The sequence below is a fragment of the Monodon monoceros genome, unplaced genomic scaffold, assembly GCF_005190385.1.
Source record: "Monodon monoceros isolate NGI ecotype Baffin Bay Population unplaced genomic scaffold, NGI_Narwhal_1 Super_Scaffold_5, whole genome shotgun sequence".
Lineage (NCBI taxonomy): Eukaryota > Metazoa > Chordata > Mammalia > Artiodactyla > Monodontidae > Monodon > Monodon monoceros.
The window spans coordinates 108742904-108762891 of NW_021703782.1; the positions used below are offsets into that span (position 1 = coordinate 108742904).

A 19988-nucleotide genomic window follows, 5' to 3' on the forward strand; every position below is an offset into this window, starting at 1 on the left:
CGCCGGCCAGGGGGGCCCCCCCCCCACTCCCCCCCCCCGCCCAGGCTGTACAGGAGTGAGCTAGGTTCCTGCAGGGGGCCCTCCAGCTCCTGGTTCCAGCAGCTTCTCAACCCTCTCTGTTCAAGTTCCATGGAAACCAGTGGTACTTTTCTCTTAGCACCCCAGCAAGACATAATTGTGTGTCTTTGGTGGGGTTAGAGCACGTGCCCACCCCTGAACCAATCACAGTAGGACTGTGTGTGTTGGGTGAATCTGATACTAAGATTGGCCAGGACTTCCTTCCCCTGGAGTGGGGGTGGGGAAGGGCAGACTGATGAGAGACAATCTAATTGAAGCACATGGACTGATGGGAGGCGTCAGGGGTTGGTTCCCCAGAGGCAAGGCGAGCTCCCGTTTTATCCCAAGAAGGGTGACACCACCATGGTGTCTGGATTCTTGTGGTCACGTGCTCCCCACGCACAAATGCGGCTCGTGGTAGGACAGCATCCCTGACATGCACTTGGCTGCCTGGGGCACTCAGTCATCAGGCTGTGGCTCCTGAGAACCCACAGCCTCTACGCAGTGAGGTGCTGAGCCTGGAAATGCTCAGGCCCAGGTACAAGGTTCAGCAATGAAACACCTTCACTGTGGGCAACCGAACTAGACTCATCTTATCCCACTTGCCTCACATCATGGGTATGTATATCCTGAGAAAGGAGGCAGCTGTAGGGCCGCCCTTGTCCCTTGTCACCTTCAGCCCTTCCCCTGCAGTCCAGGTACGGCACTCCCCGACCTGAGCAGATGGCCTGGCCTGGCGTCCCTCACCGAGGCTGAAGACAGGCTAAACAGTGTCACAATTCACCCATTTACACGTTGTCCAGGCCCCTGTGTGTCAGGCCCACGGCTAGGACTGGCTCACACAGTATTCAGTGTCTCCTGCTGGTATGATCTCCTAAACATCCTTCGGCTATGGCCCCTAAGTTTTAAAAAGTTTTATAACTACCTGCCTGCTTCCTAATTAGATCCCTACTCTTTCATGCTCAGAAGTTTTCTTGAACTTTGCTGGTTTGCAAACTAATGGAAAGGAACAGGTAGGAGAGCAAATTAACTATGGCCTTTTGGCGATCATTAATATGACCAACTACCCTTTGGAAATGAAAGGCCAGTGTGTATTAGCTTTAGGGGCATCGAGTGCAAAGTCAAATATCAAAAGGCCACGGCAAGAAAGGGACTCGATTCTAATCAAGGCAGGGAGATGCGGCCCGTTTCACAGAAATGCAGATAGGCTTGGGAAACGGGGCGGTGTCCCGAGACCCTGACGTCCTCTTCTGAGCACTTCCGCTTTCCAAATGGCATTTGAAATCTCTTGTACTTAAAAGATGATCTTGATGCACAGCTGAGGCTGCTTCACAGAGGGGAAGCCCTCCCTTGGGGTTGCCGCCTACCCTCTGAATTCCTTGCTCTGAATATTTTCTTCAGAGCAAGCAAAGAGAGACCAAGGCCATGGCAGAAGATGGAACAGGTCCACCTGGGTGACCACTGCCCCAGAACAAACTCACTGTGCCTGCAATGGATGTCACTGACAAAGCTGTCTTCACTGTCGGGCCCTTCCTCGTTTGCCATGTGAACTGCATCCCTGGCGCCTAGCACCTGCACACAGTAGGTGCACAATACATATTTCGTGTGATCACTCACAGGACTTCCGCACTGGATGGCCAGAGTCACTGGCCCAATTCACAGATGAAGTACCCACACTCAGAGGGATCGAGTGGCGGCCCGCGGTCACCTGCTTAGGAGCAGAGAAGACACCTGAGCCTGGCTTTCTTACTCCTTTCCACTTTCGGGAAATATTTCTTAAGCACCTACTGTGTGCAAGGGGACAGGGCAGTGCCCTAGACAGACACGGTTCCTTCTTCATGGAGCGGACCCTCTTGTAGGGGGCGTGGACAAGATAAACAACTAATGTCCAGTGCGGTGGGCACTCTGAACAGCAGAGGAAAGGGGCAGGGAGGCATGGAATGCCCACGCTTTTAGTGAACGGCTAGGAAGGCCTGTCTGATAAGGTTGCTCCTCCTGGGAGAACGAGAGAACAGCCTGAGCCGGCACTCTGTGTGCCCCCTTCTAACTGAAGTGAAAGGTGACTCGGACTCAAGCTCAGGTAGCAACAGGAGAAACAGTAACCTCTACCATCTAAAAAGAACTTACTGTCTGTGGCATTGTTTCCAGTGTATCTGTTTGATGTGTGGGGTAAATGACGCTAACAGCTATTATAAAAAGAACACCCCAAATCTCAGTGATGTAACACAATAAAAGCTTTAGAAGTTTACTTCTCTCACACAAAATCCACCGCAGAAGCTCCTGGCTGGGTGGCTCGCTGGGGCAGCTCGCCTCCAGGCAGTGACTCAGGGATTCAGAATCCTTCCATCATCTAACCCTACTGTTGTCACGTGTCACTGCTGATGGTGCCTCAGAAAAGGAAGAGAGAGCATGGGAAACGCGCGTCTCCTTTTAGCTGCCTCTTCTGTTCATGTTCCACGGCCCCACTTAGATGCGAGGGGCCCAGGAAATTGTCTGGCTGGGTGTTTAAGAAGAGGAAGTAGGTTGGGTGCACATATGATTAATAACTGGAAAAATAAAAAAAGAGCAAACCGTGGGGCTTTCTGGAGGCAGGATGTCTGCGCAGAGAACAACCCAGAGGCCAGGAGGCGGGAACATGTGGCGCTTCCTGAAAAGGATTCCACGTTGAAGGCTCTTTCCACGTCCCAGCCCGGTGCCCGTCCCCCTGCCATGTTTGAGGATGGTGTCCTCCCAGAGGAAGGTGACAGCAAGCATGAGGCGGGGGTGATGACAACCCCTGTCCTGAGTGTGGGCCCCCAGGAGCCTGTGGGGGAGGGACCCTAACCCTAACTCTGGGCGTCCTTGGGCACGTGGGGTCCTGCCTGGAAGGGATGGGTGCTGAGTGCATCACGGGAAAGGGGGGGGCGATCTGCTGAGGCAGACAGCTCTTGCACCCGGCACATCTCTGTGCCCCCTCCATCCCCTTCCCACAACAGAGCCATCAGTGTGCGGTCTGGGTGGCTCGGCAGTCTGGAGGGTGGCAGCTGTGATGGGGGTGGGCGTCACCCCCAGGAAGCTCTCCCATATTCACCTAGCAACCTCACACAGGCCTGGTTAAGTGTTAGGGACTCGGCCCCCAGCTGCCCATCTGACAGCAGGATGCTGCCCGACTGCCATCCCATGACAGGGAGGGCGAAAACCCCTGATATTAGATCACTCCTGGCACAGGGGCTGCATCAGAGCACTGCTCTCTGGGGCCCAGGCCGAGCGGTAGAACCAAGTCTGTCACTGCCAACGCTTTCTTTTTTTTTTTTTTTTTTTGCGGTACGCGGGCCTCACACTCTTGTGGCCTCTCCCGTTGCGGAGCACAGGCTCCGGACGCGCAGGCTCAGCGGCCATGGCTCACGGGCCCAGCCGCTCCGCGGCACGTGGGATCTTCCCGGACCGGGGCACAAACCCGTGTGCCCTGCATCGGCAGGCGGACTCTCAACCACTGCGCCACCAGGGAAGCCCCAACGCTTTCTTTTAATACGCTGTGCTGTGGCGGGATCTATTTCATCTTGACACTGCAGTTCAAGTGTTTTCCCGAGAAGAGTTTTGGGGAAGCAGAAATCACGTTGACTGAGGGAGTTCCGTTCTGGTCCTCACGCTGTCACTGACCTGCTGGGTGAGTGAGGAAGAGGGTTGCAGGCATTGGATGCCCTGAGTGACTGTCTAATAGACAGGCTGAACGAGAAGGCAGCTAAGGTCCCTGCTGGGAGAGGGGGAGAGACAGAGACAGAGGCAGAGACAGAGAGAGGTGGAAGGGTGGGGGGGGACCTCCAGAGAGAGAGAGAGAGAGAGAGAGAGAGAGAGGGAGAGAGAGGGAGGGAGGGGGGAGGGGGGGGGAGGGGGGAGGGAAGGGCGAGCAACAATGATCACTACAGCAAAACAACCATCTGAAACCCAGCAGGTTAGACTCAGCACCGAAAGCACAACCCATGATCAAAAAATCTGATAAATTGGACCTCGTCAAAACTGAATATATCTGCTTTGCAAAAGACCCCATTAAGAGGATGAAAAGACAAGTGACAGTTGGGAGAAAATATGTGCAAATCACATGCCTGCCAAGGATTCATATGTAGAATATATAAAGAACTCTCAAAGCTCAGCATTTAAAAACAATCTAATTAGAAAATGTGCAAAAGACATGCACAGACAGTTCACCTAAGACAATACCCAGATGGTAAAGAAGCACATGAAAAGTTGCTCAACATCATTAGCTACTGGAGGAATGCAAGTAAAAAACACAACGAGGTGTCACTCCACACCTATCAGAATGGTCAAAATAAGAAACAGTGACGCTACCAAATGCTGGTAAAGACGTGGAGAACCCGGATTACTCATACACTGCCTGTGTGAATGTAATATGATATAGTTTGGCATTTCCTTTTAAAACTAAAGATGGACTTAATACATGACCCAGCAATTGTACTCATGGGCATATATATTCCACAGAAATGAAAACTTATTTTCATGCAGAAATTTGTACACGAGTGTCCATAGCGGCTTTACTGATAATGGCCACAAACTGGAAACAACCAAACGTCCTCCAGTGGATAAATGGTTAAACAAGGTGTGGGAACCACTGGAATATTACTCAGCAACTAAAAGGAATGGATTACTGATACACAACAGCAGCTTGGATGAGCCTCAAGGAAATTATGCTGAGTGAAAAAAGCCAACCTCAAAAGGATACATACGGCAGGATTCCATGTATATAACATTCATGAAATAAAATCATTCTGGAGACAGAGAACAGCTTAAGGGGTGGCCAGGGGTTAGGCACGGGGAAGGAGGCGTGTGTCGTTTGAAAACGGTAGCATGAGGGAGTCTTGCAGGGAGGGTACGGCTAGATATCTTGATGGTGGTTGGTGGTTCCACGAAGCTACACACATGATAAAACTGCATGGAGCTACACGCAGACACACAATCACACAGACACATAAATGAGGGCACGTGTAGCTGGCGAAATCCAAGCAAGCTCTATGCATCGTACCAATGTCAACTTCGTGGTTTGAACATTGTATTGATACTGCAGTCGTGCAAGACGCTGACATTGGGGGAGGCCGGTGAAGGGTACACAGGACCCCCCTATACATGCCTTGGTAACTTCCTGTGAATCCATAATTATTTCAAAATAAAAACCTGAACCTCCAGGAGAGATTCATTGCCTAAATTATGGTCATCAAAGCGTGGAAGGCCACCGCCACACAAAACCCAAGGACGGATGAAACAAGGAACACAAAACCCTCAGGGCAGCATCACTGCTCACGCTTCTGACACAGGAGGGCATGCTGTTCGGCGGAGGCTGCTCCCTTCTCTTCCAGGACAAGGGTTTCCGCCGGACCCACAGGTGCCCAGTTGGAGACTGCACCCTCCCAGCAGCCCTTGCAGCCAGGTCTGCCGTGGGACTAAGTTCTTGTTAATGAAGATCAAGTGGAACTGATCCATGCCAGTGCTGGGTCTGGTCTTAAAACACCTGTGCGTTTTTCCCTTTTTGTAAACTCAGAAGGTGCCCGTGACTCAGCTTCCACCACGCAGACCACGTCCTAGGTCACGTGGGTGAGACGATGGAGGGACAGGCTCCCTGAGTGACCGCGTGGAGGAGAGCAGCCCTGGGGTCTGAAGCACTCCCTTCCTCTGGAGCGCTGAAGTGGAAGACAAGTAAGTGTCTATATTCTTTAAGCCACTGTTTTGGGGCCTCTGTGTTGGAGTAACTTAGCCTTTGCTAAACGGCAAAAAGCAGGTTTCAAAACAGTACGCAGTACGATCTGCTTTTTACAAAAAATGTGCACGCACCAACACGTCCACAGGAAGGTCTGGAAAGGTATACACCGAAGTGCTCTGGTCATTGTCTCTTGCTAGTGGGAATGATGGGTATTATCTTCTTTGCTTGTCCACATTACCTAATTTTCTATAAAAGGAACACACGTATTCCTTCTGGAATTAAGAAAGCGAGGCTGCGATCGAGACGACGGCCAAGAATTAGACAAGGGTGAGTAACGCGTTAAGTAACGATCCACCCCACAGGTGGGGGGCTGGTGGAGCTTGCTGGCGGCCCAGGCTGGCTCTCAAGCTCATGGCCTCTTACTGTCCTCCACCCTCCCCTCATCGCCCCCCTCGTCCCCTACCTTCCCCGTGCCTTCTTGGCCAGAGGGACACTTCACTCTTTTGTCTCTATCAAGCTGGGGGACCCACGATGCAGATTAAGTGCACTGGTGGCAGGACCCACCTGTTCAGTTAGCACCGAGCCACCGCTCCCACTGTCCCCGAGGACAGCCAATGTGCAGCTGGAATTTCAAACTCAATTAGCACAGAGACAGGCTGAAGCTGTCCTTGAGTAACTAATCATCTAAAAGCTGCCAAGACGATGCTCTACCTGGGATGTGCCTGTGAACTTGAAGGTTTGTTTATCTCTTCGAGTACTAATAATGGGGAACAGCCAACCAGAAGTTTAAAATGCAACTTGGGAGTGATGTTTTGAGGTTCCTTCCATGAATTCAAGGAGCGGGGGTGGGGATGAGAATGGGGGAAGGATGGCAGAGATGGCGAGAAAAACCTGCCTGTCCTAGAAAGTGAAGCCTAATTATTCCCCGAGCAGACCAACTGGAGGACAGGTTTGTCCACGAACGCCCTGCACAGGCTCATCTCTGAGGCACATATGGTGTGGCCTTGAATGAGCTCTGTTTGCGGTGGACCAGCCCTGCCGGCTGCACCCCAAGAAGCAGGTGGAGCAGAATTGGCCCACGCTTCCCTGTCGAAGGCAGGACAGTGGAAGCCCCGCCGCTCAACTTCGGCACGCCAGTGGGGGTGCAGACGCTGCGAGGCACCGACGAGCAAGGTGGGTCGTCAGATTTTGTCCTCTATCTACAGACCCGACGGCCCCAAGACGCCTCCCGTCGAGTCGGCGGGGGTTCGGGACCTTGTGAGAATCCTGGCGGCTGAAGTCGCCATCCCTTCTCCTCCTCCCAGCTCGGGTGACCTTAAAAGGCTCTCGATATAGCATCAGGCCCACACTCTGACACTCTAAATGCGATGGAGAGTTTGCACATTAACACTGAAAGATCATCATTTTGTGCCTGCAACTTTCTGTCAGGAGTGTGAAGTGTAAAAACATCACTCAATACCAAAAGGCCAATTCCCAATTTAGTGCGGGGAAAAAGATCTGGACAACCTTTTACGGCCCTCCTCATTCCGTTCTGTCAGCTCCTAACGGGCGCCCTCCTGATTCACAGTAACCTGGCCGGCAGAAAGTACGGGGTAGATGCACTGCTGCTTATCCTGGCAGGGAAGCGTCTGTAAGACAGAGGTTTCCAAGTTCGGGCCGAGTGCTTCTCGGGCAATTCTTGACACAACACACTCGGCAGAGCAGGGACTGGTTAGTCCCTTTGCTTCTGGGGAGGAAGCTTTGCTGTCGAGTAGCCATGGAGCTCGACGACGCGGGCAGTGGGATACCCAGGCCCTCCAGGCCTCGAGCACACAACAGGGAGAACAGTACGGACCCACCTGGGAGTAGAGCAGACAACATGTGGAAAGCGCCTGGCACAGAGGAGATGCTGAGCTGTCAGGGTGGTAATTAAGTCACCTAAAATACCTCGTCGTTCTGGCCTGGAGCTCACCCGTGCACAGTCTCAGGAATGGGGGGCTGGCACACCCGTTGATGGCCATGCTCCTTTCTGTAAGGGGTACCAGAGGATGGTTCCAGACCCAGTGGCTATGCCCACAGCAGCATTAGGTCCCAGCTTCCCCCCAATCCACATCGTGAAACTGATCCCAACCCACCTCCAGCCTCTACTTTTGCCCATTTCAGGTCAACATGTTCTCTAGATTTGAACGGTTGACACACAAAGCCAGGCTCTCTCATGGGTGTCCGTTAGGCACCAAGTGTTTGGGGATCTGGTGAACAAGCCCCTCACCCTCCGGCCCCTCTCACCTTTCCAGAGCCCAGCCCCCTCCCTTTCAGCTTCCCCCACTTGGCACTGAAGAAGGAGAAGGTCAAAGGGGGGAACGCCCTAAAGGTTGACTAGCCCGACCCTTATATTTTTTCCCCTTTTAATGAGGGGAAGTTAAAAAAAAAATAGAAGAGTAGCACGCATCACCCACCTATCCAATGTCCAGCCTCAGTAATTATCTGCTCATGGCCAATCATGTTTCGTCTACAAGCCCCCCGCCCCCTCCAACTCTCCTGCCTTGCCATCACTGGGCCATCAGGTGGGCGTCTTGCGGGAGAGGGGACGGGGTCTCATAGAGGACGAAAGACTTGTCTGAGCACTACAGCTGGAAGTAGGAGGCCAGAGTTGAGGCCCTGGCCCAGGCACGCCCTTCGCACTTTTTGCTGTTGCTACACTCTACCTGTGCTCTCCTTTGTCTATTTTTATTTTTTATTGAAGTATAGTTCATTTACAATGCTGTGTTAGTTTCTGGTGTGTGCTATTATTCAGTATTTTTCTTTAATGGTCTCACTTTTTCGCCTAAGTGCCTTAGTTTAACATGGAAGCTTCTTATCATGCCTGTAAGTGGGGAATAGGCATCAGTGGTCACAGAGAGTAGGTATCACTGAAAATGACGCAGAGAGGATAGGAATAATGTCACTCAGTCTAAGTAGAAACCACTGCCTGCCCACGGCTCTGAACTCAAGGTCTGCTCTCTCTCCATTGGAAACAGAGCTCGGCGGGGGGTGGAGGGATCTTTGGGACCAACGAGGACGCTCTCAGATTTGCTGCAAACACTTAAAAATCCAAATAGCTCTCTTACAATGCGGTGTACTGTTACCACGATCCCATCAATCATCAGAGGGCTGGTTTCCTCATATGTGAACCTCCCTGATGTGCACTGTCAACCAGCTGGCAGTCGGGATGCACCTGCCATCAGCACATGCGCCAACTCACCTTGTCGTCACTTCACACGAGCTCTGAGTACCCATATGTCCTGCACAGGGTCAGCCTACTTGCCATTTAAATGCCATGCGACAAAATGTTATTATACACCCAATGTCCTCAATTCGGGATTTTCTTGCAACAAACAAGTGTCTTACAAGACCAAAGAAAGAAAGATACCCGCAGGTCAGTGCAGCTGTGTTACGCTCTGTTATCGGAAGCCCTGGGAAGGGATCGCCTGTCATATGTTAAGACAGTAAGACTTGAGGCAGGAGAGACTGCAACCCCCCTTGGAAGACATGAAAGGAATTTCAGGGCGATGAAAGGCTGGTGTGACTGATTCATGTGTCACACAGGATTATCATTAAAGCGTGTGCCATCGTTTAATTGGCAGCACGCTTTTCTTAGGGGATCATGAAATAGGGGTGCATCTTACAAGTGATGGCATCTTAAATGTGATAAACCCTGGTATTTAATCTAAAATCACCCGCTGTGTGGAAGCGTTCCTGCGCTACACCACACTGCCGCTCACACTACTGCCCCAAACTGGCCCCTGAAAGCACCGCCATCTCCTAGAGAGACCAGTGGTTCTCAGACTTGGGCCCGTTATCAACCACCTGTGGGGCTTGTTAACAACGAGGTTGCCAGACCCACCCCCCAGAGTCACTGATTCAGCCGGCCCGGGGTGGGGCCCGAGGATTTGTGTTCCTAATAAGCTCCCATGATGCCACAGCTACTGGACCATACTTGGAGTGGCACTGTTCTATTGCTTCCCCCATCACTAAACCCCCTTTATCCTCTGGGCCTTTTTAGCCTGGCAGGGGTAGGTGTGGAGGGCCTGGGTGGTACCAGAACCCAGGTGGGAGCCACCCATTCTTCTGGATACCTTGGAAGGCAGCATCTCTCCGGTACTGTTCACCACAAACGGGACATTACTTGTCACCTAGGCTGGGCTTGCGGAAAGCTCTGGGGACTCCCCTGTCCTTCTCAAGACCTTCAGCAGGTCAACACTTCTTCATATAAACAGGTTATGGCTTTAAATGTCAGGGGCGAGGCCCTGAATAAACTCAGCACGCTGGGCTGGAATCTGTTCACGGTAATATTTAGGACAAAACGGGACAAACAAGCCAGGCACACCTGTCCCGCCCGCTCACACGTGTTCTGGCTGGTAACACAGGAAGAGTCCTTTCCCTTTAGTATATGTATGTGTGAATGGTTTAGTAAAATGAAACATCTGTGCACTTTTTCCCTCAAAAAGAACAATCCATTTTTCAAGCCGCTGAAATGTCTTTGAAATGGAATATTTGCCAACACTTCCCTCTCTCCCGAAAGCAAGAAACAGGGAAATGTGTCCTCAAAAAGAATTATTTCAGGGCTTCCCTGGTGGCGCAGTGGTTGAGAGTCCGCCTGCCGATGCAGGGGACACGGGTTCATGCCCCGGTCCGGGAAGATCCCACATGCCGCGGAGTGGCTGGGCCCATGAGCCATGGCCGCTGAGCCTGCGCGTCCGGAGCCTGTGCTCCGCAACGGGAGAGGCCACAACAGTGAGAGGCCCGTGTACCGCAAAAAAAAGAATTATTTCAAACGCAGACATTACTAAGTTATTTTTCCTTCAAAAGGCCCAGATCTGCTCACATGTTCACGGAACTGAATGTAAAAGGTACTTTAAGAAACTGGAGACAAAGCCTTGTCCTGGGTACAAAAGGTTTATTGCTTATAAGTTATGGAACAAAACAAAAAACTGAGCACGACACAAAGGCTCATTCCAACTATAAAACGACTTAGAACATGGATCCAGGCGGGTCGATGGACGAGTATTGCGAACATATACGGGAGAACATGCTGCCTAACTTCCTTATAGTGAGTCCTAAGACGGTCCCTTTGCCTTCCACACGCCAGCTCAGGTGTACAACAGTCCCATTAACAGAGACGGAGTCTGCTCTTCAAGAAGCTCGGCCTTAGCGCACGACATGCTGTTTTGCGGAAGCGAGCGGGCGGCGGTACTGCTATCCGGGCCGCAAAGACACGTCTGAGCCATCGCTATGACTGAGGGCTTGTCTGGGAAGGTGCTGGATGGGGGTCTGTGGGCTGGCCCGGGGCTGGGGAAGGGTTACTGCCGGCAGGTGTCGTGGAAGGCTTCGAGGGTTCGGAAATCCCTCCACGTCGGGGGAAGGCCATCTTGCAGAAACTTCCCGCAGCGCTGGCACGGGGCCTGGAACAGCTTTATGTAACTTCTTAACCAGGTCTAAAAAGAGAAGTGAGGAGAGAAATGACAGAAATGGGATCCGGGTGCTTCGGATGTCATCCTTCCTGTCAAGCCTAACCATCACCAGGATAGAGAGCCTGAGTTGGCTGTGACCCCCAAGAGGTGCCCTGTGATTTTACAGCAAACTCTGTGTAGAACCCACAAGGTCACAGCACTGCTGATGGTCAGTCCTGGTGCCCTGGGCCCCTCCCAACTAAGGGGATTTTAAAATAGAAATCCCTACTCTCAGGCAGGCAGCACTCCCGGAGGAGCAGCCGTGAACCACGGCACAGCCTCACGGCCCGGCGGGGGCATAACCACATTTCCTCTGAGTCCCGAACGTCAGCATTGATCCTCTCCTTGTTCACCACCCAGAGGTGGCCACAGACACGTGCGGAGAGAGGGTGAGTGGAGAATTCCCCACTAAGGTCAACGTGCCTTCCTTCTGATCTGATTTCAGAGGTCACCACTCGCTGTCACAGCGTGGCCCGACACACCTGGGGGGAGGGCAGGGACAACTTGGTGCCACCAAATAACATAATAAATGGCAAGTACACACCGGAGGGGTTCAGAGTGCAGAGGTCCTTCGGGCATCATACATAAGGATGAGACTCTCATAACTCAATTCTCAAACTCAAGGAGACTCACAACCGTACCAACCCAAGCCCACAGCAACGGGCCAGCGAGTGAGGCGAGCTCCCACTGTGACGGGGGTGTGCGAATCTTGTCATTTAACATCCTCCTGAATCAGGCAAGAGGAAACTGCTCTTTGGAGCGGTCGGCCGAGTGGACGGATACAAACACTTCTGCTTCAGCACAGCTGCCTTCCTGGTGGCAGACCGTGGCTCACCCACCCTGTCCCCCTTCCAGAGGCTAGGGTTCAAGGTTTTGGCAATAAACATGAGGATGTCAGTGGATCATTCAGTCAAACTATTTATTCTTCCTAAACCCCAAAGTCAGTTACCAAAGGGGAACTGGGCATTACCACATGTCAGGTTAAAGAGCAAGTCTTTCGATCCATCCAAAAAGGAAGTGCCCGCTAGAGATAGCCAACTGAAACAGTTCTCTCTACACGAGAGCGCCTCTGTGCAACGGCTCCGCTGAGCCCCAGGTCTGCTTCTTCAGCCTCCCCAGCGTGTGAGCCCATCAATGAGCCGGGCTGTATTTTCTGAGAAATGAACTACAGGCTCCTAGAAGCTTAACTGCGGCAGCAAACGTGACGAGGTGGATCGGACGAGCAGAACTCGGCCTGGCTGTCGGCACTGACCAGCGCCTGCTGACGGGCCCATTTGCTGAGCATGTTCTCTAACGGGCAGCCCTACCGGCCAGAGTTGAGATGGGGCAGCCTTACTGGCCGGAGTTGAGATGGGAGCGTTAGCGGCAGGGAGAGACGGAGCCTAGCGACGTGAGAGCACGAAGCCCCGTCAGCGTGGCGCTGAAACAGCTGGCCACGTCTGCCAGGATACGGTGGGGCCAGTTGTTGGCCCTGCTGAGACGGACTGGAGGGCATGTGATCAATCAATGAATTGGCTCCAGGGGTGGGAGCCGGGGGCAGAGGGGAGTCCTGACGTGCAGGACCGATCTCCAGCACATGAATATTCTGGTTCAATGTCAAGTCACCGACGGCCGAACAACCAGCTCGAGAAATTCTGAACATTAAACGAGAGCTGGTGGGAGCCGACCCCAGCACACCGGGGGGATGGCTGTTTCTGGGTCACTCCCCATCCTGAGCTCTGACCTGGAAGTCTAAGGAGTAGGGGTCTTGGAGGAACGGTGTCACGGTACCTGCTCAGCGCCAAGCACAGGGCCCAGCACAGATCAGGAGCTCGATAAATACCTACTGATTAAATCAACGTTGGAAACTGTGCTGGAAGGTCACTTCTGAAACCATGTGTTCGGCAATGATAGGAAACACCAGCTAATTAAGCAGGACATGGTTTCTCCTAGATCTCTTCCCAGTTGAAAGGAAGTATCATTTCCAAACTGGACCGTCTCCCCCCGCGAGGCCCTTGCGAGCTAAAGACGGTCCAGCTACCTTCCGAGCTGCCTGTTCTCACTTAAGGAGCCAAGGCTCAAGGGGGAGATGTGACTCCTTAAGCCACTTACCATGAAGGATCGGACCACGACGTCGGGCATCTGGGGCAGCTGGTAGTGGAGCAGGGCGGTGGTGGCATGGTCCGTCACCTGGGAACCAAGGACAATGCCTGGGTTAGAGCTCCTCGGAACCAGCACAGAGAAAACAAGATGAAGGCGCTCTTTTTATATGACGTCTCGTGGAGGAAAAGACATCTAATAAAATCTGAAGGTTGAAAATTAGTTAGCAAAGTTGGGGGCAGGGAAGGGAGGGGAGATGCGTTGTAAGCAGACAGGACACAGGTAGTCAGGCCCGGAAGCAAGCAAAGTGTGGAAACTTCCAGCAACTCCAGACAGGCTGCGGCACCTGAGAGAGGCGTGGCCAGAGGTCAGCGGAGAGGTAAAGAGATGACAGATCACAGCCGGCTTTATAAGCCCCGCCACTGCATGAAACACCGCCTGGACGCAGAGGCTCGTTTCCAACTGTCCATATTCGACTTCATCTTTACCCGGGAACAGTTTTCCTGCCGGCGTAACGGCTTTCTACTTCCTTTAATTCCCATTCTGGCTCATAATTTGTAGCCATACAGATTCTGTGACTGTGACCCTGATCATTTCTGATGATGTCTCCCTGAGGCCTCACAGGTCCTGCTGTTACCTTTCTGAAAAACCGTGTCACTCCCAGTGTGGTCCCCTGTCTGACCAGCTCCCTGAAAGCTGTGGTCTACTGGGCCATACCCACTGACCCATAACTCCCCCAGCAGCGCCAAGGGCATGACTGCTTTAAATTCACTAGAGGCATCTGGGGACCAGATAACAACGTGCACTAGGTTTAAGTCCCAGCTGTCTGCTGACCTGATCCAACTACTCGGTCCCTCTGGGTCTCAGTGTCCCTCCTGAAAAGCAAAGGGTTCGTCTAAGATCCCCTGTAGTTCTGAAATATGATGACACCATGGATTGCTAAGGCCTGCCATCCATCACCAAATCAACATATTATTCCTAATTTGATAGTTCATTAGGGGGTCTTGCCATTACAAATGTTGTGGTCAAAAAGCAAAAGGAAACAACCCCCCCCATCCCGATAAAATGATTAACTTTGTGAACAAGAGTGAACACGGTGTGCTGATGGGCCTTGGCAGCAGGTAAGCAAACTGACCAGGTGGAAACCAGCAGGGCTGGTCCAGGTCCCGCACGGGGAGCTGCAAATGATCCAGAAATTAGTCCGGCTGTGTGTCCACACCCAAGGCCAGAGAGGCTACACCCTGAAGAGTGAGGATGCAGGCTCCCCAGTTCACCGAACCTCTAAGATGCGATTTCCCCTGGGATAAAATGGTCATGCACGTGAAGTGCTTACCCTCCAGCCGTGCCTCAGGCCTGCCTGCCCCCTCTCTTCTGCTCTCCCCGGCCCCTGGACTGGCCCTCTTTCCTTCTGGACTTTCATGGCCTGCCTGGCGGCTGGTGAACCCCACTGGACGATCAGCTCTGTGCAGGCAGGGATCACGCTCATCCAGTTCATGCTGTGTCCCCAAGGCCTAGAATATCACCTGGCATCTAGCAGGTGCTCAATACATATTTGTTGAATAAAGAAATAAACTTAAAAATGGCCACTCATCAAAGGCCACATACCAGAAACACCTGTACTGGCTTTCTTGCAAATACAGCAACGGTTCACATATCCAACATTGCTGAGAAATTCTTACCCAAATGACTTTCAAGATAAATGGCACTTATTCCTTCAAGTGCAAAGACTTTTTATTTTAAGCGTTTTTGACAGACAGCTTTCTAAAATGAGCAATGCTTAAAAAAAAAAAAACAACAGTAGAATGATAACTTGGCAAAATGGCGGGTAGTGATTGGTGGGGTGAAATGAACGGCTACAAAATGCAGCAAAGCAAACTGGGCCCCGATGATACCTGCTTAAAGCCTGGTTCTTACCCATCAAGATGCCTTGCTAAAAAAAAAAAAAAACCCACACAAGTGCCATTTATAGGCTGATAAGACATTCCTTACAATCACATGTGCCGTTACAGAAGAAGCCAAGTTTCCAGAGAATTCCTTCTCCTGCCCCTACTGTTTATTTTACAAGCCTCTTAGAAGCCCCACCCTGCATACAAGCGCGCAGAGCAGGTGTGCCGTGTGTCCGCTATCCCGCAGCTGCGGCTGTGCTCCTTTCCCAAGATGCAGAGGATCCATCTCCAGTCCCTGGACGAGGCTAGATCCGTCCATTCTGGCACCTCGGGCACCCGGCCTGGGGCCCGATTTCCCAAACACACGGATCGCCCAGAGGCCACGTCCGAGGCTGGGAGGCTTTGTTTGCATGTTTTCTTTGCTTTTCTTTTTACAATTTTAAGCACGAATGACCAACGTTTAAAATTCAGAAAATGTCCCCTAACTTGGATCCTCGGCTTCTCAACACATTGGAAGATCTGGGGGCAGTAACAGTGCACCTGCCTGATGGGTTGCTAATGAAGATTAAATCAGTCCAACCATATGATGGGCCCTGTGACTGTGTCCTGGCCCTGCCCACTGGCCCCCACAGATCCAAGTGGCCACCATCAGCGGGAGATAAGGAGGGGCAGTGCCTCTGGGCAGGGCAGGTACCTGCAGTTCGCTCTGTGTGCCCAGTCTCACACCCAGCCCGCTTCCCTCGTGCTACCTGCCTGGCACCTGTGGCCTGTGGATTTTAGGGCCTTTACCCAAACAGCGCCAAGCATCTCTGCCCCTCATCCTCCTGTTCGCTGGGTGCCTGGCGGGGCAAACCTGTGCTCATCTACCCCTCCCTTCCTTAGCTGGCCTCTGGACTTGACCTCTCCTGGCTGAGTTTTGATAACTGCACAGTGCTAAGCCAGCCAAGGCATCATGTTAATTACAGGGGCATCTAAGGCACTCTTTCAGACCCGTTCCTCCTGTGTTTGTTTTCAGCAATGACCGGCCATCCACTCAGCAGCCTAAGCTGGAAACCTGGGCTTTTCCTCCTACTTGTACTCAAGCAGCCTCTTGCATTATAGCTCATTTATCTGGAATCCCTCTACTTTTTCCCAGTCCACTGTCTAAGCTTCCGCCTCTTCCTGTCGGGATGACCAGGAGAGCCCCAACTGGTTTCCTCTGGCTGTGGCACCCAGAGGGGTGTTCTGTGGCAAGGGGTCAAGTCTGTGGCTCTGGAGGTGTAAACTCTGGCTCTACCTCTTCCAGCAATGCCACCTTGGGCAAGTTAACTTCATCTTTCTTAGCTGCAGTTTTCCCATCTGGAACAGCGTGATAATAACAAACATTACCCATCACCTGGGATAACTGTGAGGATTAAATAAAATAACGTGTGCATGCTGTTCAATAAATATTAGTGATTATTATTACTAAGCTATAAATCTAACGATGTCACTTCCCCACTGAAAACCCTTTCAGAGCATGTGAATGCACTCAGGGTAGAATCCAAAAGTGCAGCCGTGCAGGACCTGGTCCGGCCTCCTCTCCCTTCCCGGGCCTCCTCTCCCTTCCCCCTCCCACTTCTGAGAACGTTTCAGCTCCCTGTGCTCCACCTCCTCCCCTCCCTCCCCTCCCCTCCCCCCCTCCCCTCCCTCCTCCTCTCCCCTCTCCTCTCCTCCCTCCTCCTCTCCCCTCCCCTCTCTCCTCCTCTCCCCTCCCCTCCCTCCTCCTCTCCCCTCCCATCCCCTCCCTCTTCCCCCCTCCCCTCCCCTCCCCCTGCTTGGCTCCTCTTCCTCTTTCTGGGCCTGGTCTAGATCCTTGTGCTTCCTGACCGGGTCATGTCCCTTTACTCAGACCTTGTCTTTCATAGCATTCCTCACAACTGAGCTTGTATAATTTTTTTTTTTTTTTTTTTTTTTTGCAGTTTGGGTTTAGTGTCAGTTTCCCTAACTTGGCTGTGAACTCTGAGAGGCCAGACACCATGTCTGCCTAGTGCCTGACACAGAGGTTTTCGAGTCGTGTGTTGACTGAACGGATGATCCCTTCTGTCTCTGAGACGTCCAGGGAGACTGGCTCATGTGAGGTTTGGGGACGGAGACAAGGGCCTTAGCGGGGTGGAGAGTGGGAGACAGGAGCTAAGGACGCTGGACCCTGGTCTACCCTTACTCTGCTGGGAATCTTGACCTTCCATCTGCTGGGAGTTGCTGGGGTTCACTGGCCGGTTCTTCCCTCCTTCCTGGCACGGGGGAACTTTCTGGTCTCTCCTGGAGTTGGGCCACGGGGCTAGTTCTGACCGAAGCATCAGGAAGCGGAAGGGGCGTGTGCTACTTCCACAGGAGATGGTGAAGAGCAGATGTGGACCCTCCAAAACCCCCCTCCCCCTGCAGTGCTGGGAGCCACACCCTCAGACGGTGCATCTGCAGGGCGGCAGAGCCTCCGTGAAGTCGGGCCCCAGAGTGATTGCGCGGAACCCAGCCCTCCGACAGCTCGGGATGGGTGTATGGTGGGAGCAAGAAATAAACTTTTATTGTTTGAACAAGAAAAACTATGAGGTCTGTTTGTTACAGTAGCCTTCTCTCTCCTCTTCAGACCGAAATACTGTACCCTCCTTGGATTATTCATTTCCCGTCTAAAAGATGAGCCATGGCCTTTGCCAGGTCCACGGGTCCCGTAAGTGGCGGCACACACAAGTCCAAGCTGCGACCTAGGAAGCCTCCAGAATTGGGGCCGCGTGAAATGTGGTTCACGGACCAGTAGCAGCAGCATCACCTAAGAACGTGCTGGAAATGTGAGTTCTTGGGCCCCAGTGTAGACCTGGAATCGGAATCTCTGGGTTGGGGCCCAGAAATCAAGCCGGCCTCTCCAGCTATTCTCAGCGATGCTAAAATGCAGAAAGATGCAACTGGGGATCCTGCTACCGAGCAGCTGTGAATTACGCAGGTAGGTGTGGGGTGGAGCTGAGACTGGGCACTTCCAACAGACCCCAGGCCTGCCCCTGCTGCGGCGGAGGGGCCACGGGCCGCTCAGGGGGCTGAGGATTCTGGGCCCTACAGGGAAAAGGCACTTCGTTCTGGGGCACGACACAAAGGACTACAAACCCAAAGGAGAGCTTGTCTTTTTCATGAGTCACAATGAACCGTACTACCCAAATTTCATAATGGTGCTGTGGAAGGAGGGGATGGGCGTGGTAGTGGTGAAGTATTTTCAAAATGAAATATTTTCACAGTGGGTGGCGGTGGATTGGTAGGGTTTTCCTTCCTTCTGAAAGGTGCTCTTTCAGGACTGCGGGATAATTTTATTAACCTATGGGAGCCACATTAATGAGAGCTTATGATGTCTGTGTCCCGCTCATTCAATCCCCACAGTAGCTGAGGCGGGTGCTCCCCTGGGTCCATTTTAGAGACGAGGAAATGGGGACTTACAGAGCTTGGGAAGATGCCCCGGGCCACACAGCTGGCGAGCGGCAATGGGTACGTGGGCCCAGACCCCGCAGGCCCAAGCCTACACCGCCTCCCTCCTAAGACACCCTGGCCAGCTCTCCGGTTTGCTGATACGGGCGCACGTCCCAGGGGCCCCGGTGCCATCTGCCCACCACCTCCCAGCCCCAAAGTCTAAGGCAAGCCAGAGGCCCACTGCCAGGTGCAGGTTAGACCTGCAAATGTGGCTGCTGGGTAACAGGCTTCTCAAGAGCAGAAAAAACTGAATTAGCTAGAAAACGTCCTTCTCCAGAAACGGCTGGAGTCACGCACCAAAGCTCTGTTTTGGCATCTGGCTCCCAGGCAGGGCACGGAATCAGTTTGTACATTACTGGGCGGGCAACCTGGCCAAATTCAGCCTCTGTCTTCAAAAGGCCCAGTATGTTCTCTTAATTGCCAAATGGTGGCAGCTTTTTCTAGTGCCGACATGATCGTTTAGTTTCTTCAACTTCCCATCGCCAATTACAGAAATATTTTAATAGAAGGAAACAAAGCTAATTTGCTCTTACGTTTTCCCTCCCTCCCTCCCAAACTTCCCCGACTGGTTTTCAGGTTCCCGTGGCTGAACTCCAAAGCAGCAGGTAAGACATGGTTGTCAGATGTTGGAGAAATTCACCTGCAATGATCTTCCTTTTTGTCAAAGCATTCCACCTTCAATATTTTTTTGTTTCCCGCTTTTCAACAACAAAGTTGTTTTTTTTTTGCTCAGCATCCAAGATGTGGGAAAAAACAGGCCTGGGGCAACAACAAAAAATTGCTATTAACTAATTTAAATCGACTCTGGACCAGTCTGGCCTCGGTTCGGGTCCCATTGTGATGCTGAGCTAATGAGATTCCCCTGGGAGATGAAAGCCTCCCTGTCTGGCAGCTGAGGCCACATAAGGGCACTAATGCTCCCGAGAAAGGGAGGCCATTCATCCACCAGTGAGTGCTGGTTTGAAAAGAGCTCCGAAAAGATCAAAGCAGATGGCGAACCCAAGGAAAGAGGGAGGAGAAGACATGAAAGTTAACAATCAGCCAGGGAGACAGGGGATGCGGCAAAGAGGAGTCGGGTGGGGGGGAGAGGCCGGGGGGCGGAGACTGTGCTGAAACCAGCAAGGGCGGGAAGAGGGCGCGCACAGAAAAACAGGGCGACTCCAAGGAGTACGCAGACACTGGGGACTTCGCCAAGAAATGTCCCGTTTCATCTCAAGGCAAAGAAAAACTGCAGATGCTCTGGCTTCGTCTGGGGTGGGCACCTCCTCCCCCTCAACCCCGTCCCAAGGCTGGACTGCAGGTGATTTATTTACTTAAAGGAGGGTGGCATTTCTATTGCTG

General features: G+C 52.4%; 1 protein-coding gene across 2 annotated transcripts in view; it reads right to left on the reverse strand.

Annotated features, from left to right (window-relative positions):
* MED27 (mediator complex subunit 27) overlaps window positions 1-19988 on the reverse strand; it is a 235018-nt gene that overhangs the window by 25271 nt on the left and 189759 nt on the right. The window contains exons 7-8 of one of the 2 annotated variants that reach the window (XM_029203601.1): window positions 13306-13383; window positions 10645-11199 (exon numbers count right to left, since the gene is read on the reverse strand). The exons of the other annotated variant lie outside the window; for it this stretch is intronic. Of the exons in view, the coding sequence (XP_029059434.1) occupies window positions 11065-11199; window positions 13306-13383 (213 nt within the window). The 3' untranslated portion in view covers window positions 10645-11064. Of the gene's footprint in view, window positions 1-10644; window positions 11200-13305; window positions 13384-19988 lie in introns of those variants that run through there. 2 annotated transcript variants of the gene reach the window in all.